This window comes from Oncorhynchus mykiss, chromosome 15 (genome assembly GCF_013265735.2).
Source record: "Oncorhynchus mykiss isolate Arlee chromosome 15, USDA_OmykA_1.1, whole genome shotgun sequence".
Lineage (NCBI taxonomy): Eukaryota > Metazoa > Chordata > Actinopteri > Salmoniformes > Salmonidae > Oncorhynchus > Oncorhynchus mykiss.
This window is the reverse complement of record NC_048579.1, coordinates 5,617,450-5,623,449: the sequence shown is the minus strand read 5'-3', so window position 1 is coordinate 5,623,449 and position 6,000 is coordinate 5,617,450. Positions and strand designations below refer to the sequence as shown.

Sequence of the window (6,000 nt, the reverse complement as noted above, 5' to 3'; positions counted from 1 at the left end):
TGGAATAGTTCAAGTGATTTACCCCACCACACCACCTGTCCCTGCTCGTCGGTGCCATCCACAGGGGTGCCAGGTATCCCCATGCCTTGATGCCAATTAGGAGAACTGATAAGCACAGCAGTGTGTGTGTGTGTGTGTGTGTGTGTGTGTGTGTGTGTGTGTGTGTGGTGTGGTGTGGTGTGGTGTGTGTGTGTGTGTGTGTGTGTGTGTGTGTGTGTGTGTGTGTGTGTGTGTGTGTTCAGATATGTCTCTATTTATAGGTCCTGGCCGAGTCTGCTCAACAGCGAGGAGAGAGAGGGCAACCAGTGAAGAACAAACACCATTGTAAATACAACCCATATTTATGCTTATTTATTTTCCCTTTTGTTCTTTATTTTCCCTTTTGTTCTTTAACATTGTTACAACACTGTATATATATATATATATTTTTTTTTTATTGTTTATTTCACTTTTGTATATTATCTACATCACTTGCTTTGGTAATGTTAACACATGTTTCCCATGCCAATAAAGCCCCTTGAATTGAATTGTGAGAGAGAGAGAGAGAGAGAGAGAGAGAGAGAGAGAGAGAGAGAGAGAGAGAGAGAGAGAGAGAGAGAGAGAGAGAGAGAGAGAGAGAGAGAGAGAGAGAGAGAGAGAGAGAGAGAGAGAGAGAGAGAGAGAGAGAGAGAGAGAGAGAGAGAGAGAGAGAGAGAGAGAGAGAGAGAGAGAGAGAGGTCTTAGAAATGTCAGGTCCTAGACGAGGGTTGATTCTAAGAGCTGAGGGGCATTACGGAGTCAGGAGTGTTTCCTGTTTCAGAGAGGCATGTCTGCTACCCAGTGTCTGTGTGTGTGTGTGCGTGCGTATGAAGCGATATGTGTGCGAATGGGTGGTTGTGTGTGTGTGTGTGCGTGCGTATGAAGCGATATGTGTGCGAATGGGTGGTTGTGTGTGTGTGTGTGCGTGCGTATGAAGCGATATGTGTGCGAATGGGTGGTTGTGTGTGTGTGTGTGCGTGCGTATGAAGCGATATGTGTGCGAATGGGTGGTTGTGTGTGTGCGTGTGCGTGCGTATGAAGCGATATGTGTGCGAATGGGTGGTTGTGTGTGTGTGTGTGTGTGTGCGTATGAAGCGATATGTGTGCGAATGGGTGGTTGTGTGTGTGCGTGTGTGTGTGTGTGTGTGTGCGTATGAAGCGATATGTGTGCGAATGGGTGGTTGTGTGTGTGTGTGTGTGTGTGTGCGTGTGCGTGTGTATGAAGTGATATGTGTGCGAATGGGTGGTTGTGTGTGTGTGTGTGCGTGTGTATGAAGCGATATGTGTGCGAATGGGTGGTTGTGTGTGTGTGTGTGCGTGTGCGTGCGTATGAAGCGATATGTGTGCGAATGGGTGGTTGTGTGTGTGTGTGTGTGTGTGCGTGCGTATGAAGCGATATGTGTGCGAATGGGTGGTTGTGTGTGTGTGTGTGTGCGTGTGCGTGCGTATGAAGCGATATGTGTGCGAATGGGTGGTTGTGTGTGTGCGTGTGCGTGTGTGTGCGCGTGTGCGTGCGTATGAAGTGATATGTGTGCGAATGGGTGGTTGTGTGTGTGTGTGTGTGTGTGCGTGCGTATGAAGTGATATGTGTGCACGCACATATCTGTGTCTGTTTCTCCTCATCCCTCGGCTCCCTAAGCCGTTCCCTCTTTACCCAGCATGCACGGCTAAGGATAAAGTAAATACACATCTTGGGGTCATGGGGCAGCCCTCTTTCACCTCCAAAACAAAACTGTTCCCCCTTGAACACCCTCCCCCCCCCCCCCCCCCCCCCCCCCCCCCCCCCGTCTCCTGGCTACATCCCAAAGGGTGCCCTATTCCCCATGCAGTGCACTACTTTAGATCAGATTCTGGACAAATGTAGAACACAGTATAGAGAAGAGTGTGCCATTCGGGACACACAGGCCCTCGTAACAGAACAAAGCCCCAGTGCGCAGACAGGCCACGCACACTAAGCTCTCTGACACATGAGAACCAATATGTCATCTTCTGACATCAAACAGAAAGATAGCGGAAAACTCGAAACTCCAACGGAACCAAAAAACAACCACGAAGGGATAGGAATTCAACATAATACAGATCAAGATATAATTCATAATTTTAGACAAACAAATAGACGTAGAGATATATGAGACAACAAATGAAACAGTCAAGAAAAGATAACTTTCCTTCTCCATATTACGTGCATACACCATAACCATACACACACCGTGGACTTGTCTAAATAACTTTCCTAATACAACAAGTAAATATAGAGTTTATCTAAACATTGACTTGTTTTTATTTACATCTTTAATTATAATTACGAAATACAAGTCAATCCAATTCATTTGCACAGTAATATAATTTACTTTTTGGACTTGAATGATTTACTCTGAGACTTAATCTTGGAATTTAAGAATCTACTCTGAGACTTAATCTTGGAATTTAAGAATCTACTCTGAGACTTAGTCTTGGAATTTAAGAATCTACTCTCAGACTTAGTCTTGGAATTTAAGAATCTACTCTCAGACTTAGTCTTGGAATTTAAGAATCTACTCTCAGACTTAGTCTTGGAATTTAAGAATCTACTCTCAGACTTAGTCTTGGAATTTAAGAATCGACTCTCAGACTTAGTCTTGGAATTTAAGAATCTACTCTCAGACTTAGTCTTGGAATTTAAGAATCTACTCTCAGACTTAGTCTTGGAATTTAAGAATCTACTCTCAGACTTAGTCTTGGAATTTAAGAATTTACTCTCAGACTTAGTCTTGGAATTTAAGAATCTACTCTCAGTCTTAGTCTTGGAATTTAAGAATTTACTCTCAGACTTAGTCTTGGAATTTAAGAATTTACTCTCAGACTTAGTCTTGGAATTTAAGAATCTACTCTCAGACTTAGTCTTGGAATTTAAGGATTTACTCTCAGACTTTAAGAGAAAAAATCCACCAGCATGTGTTAACACTATCAAAGTTTCCCTTTCCTCTGGGAATTTTGATCAAATCAACACAATATTTGCCACTTTTCAATGCCACACTTCCCGAAACAAAACAAGCTGTGCAAGACTTAGTATGCAAAACTAACTATGCAAATTATGTTGTTGTATACAGAACACGTCGGAGTAGGATTCTATTGCATTGGCAGGCACAACTCAGGCCCATTACCCTACACAGAACAGTGCGGCATAACCAATCAGAGATGTAGGTCTATATGCAAATAGACCACTGCCATATATGGACCTGTGCCATTCACTTTAAACTGGACTGTGTTTACAGCATGAGCGGCCATAAGTGAATGTGCTTGTTTTGAGATCAAAGTGAGAGCTACATGTAGCCACATTTGCACATGTGTACATGTTGTTCATATCCTTTGCTAGTTAGTAAGTTATTAGCCCAGTTATAGCACAGCCAGAAGAGGACTGGCCACCCCTCATAGCCTGGTTCCTCTCTAGGTTTCTTCCTAGGTTCTGGCCTTTCTAGGGAGTTTTTCCCTAGCCACCGTGCTTCTACACCTGCATTGCTTGCTGTTTGGAGTTTTAGGCTGGGTTTCTGTACAGCACTTTGAAATATCAGCGGATGTAAGAAGGGCTATATAAATACATTTGATTTGATTTGATCATTTGCATCACCAGTAAGGGACTGATAGCTTCCTACAAGAACACAAAACATGTGCATTTCTAGACATCTTTGAAAAGCAATTCAGGTAAAGGGCTTCTTTTTTTTTCGTCTTAAAGAGGCAGTGTTGTATTTTGAGAAAGTAGCCAATAGGCAGAGGTTAGCATAATTTGTCTGATTCTCCTGTAATAATGGTTTGGGAATAATTATGCATTTTACTTTGTCAGTCGCCTCCTTGTCTGAAGGACCAAGTGGATTAACAGGTTAAAGGTCAAGCCCTGGCGTGTGTTTTTATTCCAAAGTCTGATGGAATGTAGGTCTACATTGAACACCACACATTGTCTGCTCCTGTAGTCGGAATGACAGAACAGCTATTTCCATGTTAAAATATTATGGGATGCATTTTCTCCATTGTTTTTTGATGGTAGGATATTATTATGGGATGCATTTTCACCATTGTTTTTGATGGTAGGATATTATTATGGGATGCATTTTCACCATTGTTTTTTGATGGTAGGATGTTATTATGGTATGCATTTTCACCATTGTTTTTGATTGTAGGACACTCTGGTAGGCCCTACATTATGATCAAATAGCCACGGTAACCTACACGTCCACAGCTATAACTGTCATTTAAAACGTCCACAGTCTCAGTGTTCACAATAAACGAGGCCCACAGAATTTTGCGCTCAGCGGACCTGAAATTTGGCTCAGAGAAAAAGAGTCTGATCGAGAAGCTCTTTAATGATTCAACGTCTTTCTGAAGGAGAAGAAGAAGAACTAGGATGAGAAGAACTATGATGAGAAGAACTAGGATGAGAAGAACTAGGATGAGAAGATGAGAAGAACTAGGATGAGAAGAACTATGATGAGAAGAACTAGGATGAGAAGAACTAGGATGAGAAGAACTAGGATGAGAAGAACTAGGATGAGAAGATGAGAAGAACTAGGATGAGAAGAACTATCTCTGTTCAAACACAAACGTAGGCGTGTAAGCACACGCACACACACTCACTCACACTCACTCACACACTCACTCACTCACTCACTCACTCACTCACTCACTCACTCACTCACTCACACACTCACTCACACACTCACACACACACTCACACACACACACACACACACACTCACTCACACACTCACTCACTCACTCACTCACTCACTCACTCACTCACACACTCACTCACACACTCACACACACACTCACACACACACACACACACACACACACACACACTCACTCACTCACTCACTCACTCACTCACTCACTCACTCACTCACTCATTCACACACTCACTCACTCACACACACACTCACACACACACTCACACACTCACTCACACACTCACTCACTCACTCACTCACTCACTCACTCACTCACTCACTCACTCACTCACTCACTCACTCACTCACTCATTCACACACTCACTCACTCACACACACACTCACACACACACACACACACTCACTCACTCACTCACTCACTCACTCACTCACTCACTCACTCACTCACTCACTCTCTCACTCACTCACTCACTCACTCGCTCACTCACTCACTCACTCACTCTCTCACTCACTTGCTCACTCGCTCACTCACTCACTCGCTCACTCACTCACTCACTCACAGACACACGCTAAGACAGACACACAAACTAACAGACACACACTCAAAACGAAAATGTGTGTGTTTGTGTGTGTGTGTGTGTGTGTGTGTGCGTGCGTGTGTGTGTGTGAGCTTCCACTTGACGTTAGAGAGTGAAGTCACTCACCCGGCCGTATCTGTTAGCGTAAGATCCTGTGAGCAAGGAATGGAAAACGATGATGGTCTCATCCAGGTCCCAGATGAACACTCTCTGGAGAGAGAGAGAGAGAGAGAGAGAGAGAGAGAGAGAGAGAGAGAGAGAGAGAGAGTAGGAGAGAGAGAGAGAGAGAGAGAGACAGAGAGAGAGAGCAAGAAAGAGAGAGAGAGAGAGCAAGAGAGAGAGAGAGAGAGTAGGAGAGAGAGAGAGACAGAGAGTAGGAGAGAGAGCAAGAGAGAGAGAGAGCAAGAGAGAGATAGGAGAGAGAGAGAGAGAGAGAGAGAGAGAGCAAGAGAGAGAGAGAGCAAGAGAGAGAGAGACACAGAGAGACAGGAAAGGGGGGGGGGGGGGGGGGGGGGCAAAATCAATGGTCGCACTCTGTACCTTGCAATTTGATCTCCCCTGGTCATCCATCCATCCATCCATCCACCCCCTGCCCTTTACATTAGCCCGATCAATAGTGACTAATTAATTAATTAACTAGATGTGTTAACATGCTGTAATGTCACCGTCAGAATGGGGTGAGTTGAACTTAATTCATATCGTATTAATAACTCATTATAACAGATTAATAGTTATAATCA

At 43.8% G+C, this 6,000-nt stretch overlaps 1 protein-coding gene across 1 annotated transcript in view; it reads right to left on the bottom strand.

Annotated features, from left to right (window-relative positions):
* Window positions 1-6,000, bottom strand: part of LOC110489530 (eyes absent homolog 1-like) — a gene marked incomplete in the record, with an annotated part of 115,349 nt that overhangs the window by 46,351 nt on the left and 62,998 nt on the right. The window contains 1 exon segment of the mRNA XM_036945599.1: window positions 5,387-5,470. Within this exon segment, the coding sequence (XP_036801494.1) occupies window positions 5,387-5,470 (84 nt within the window).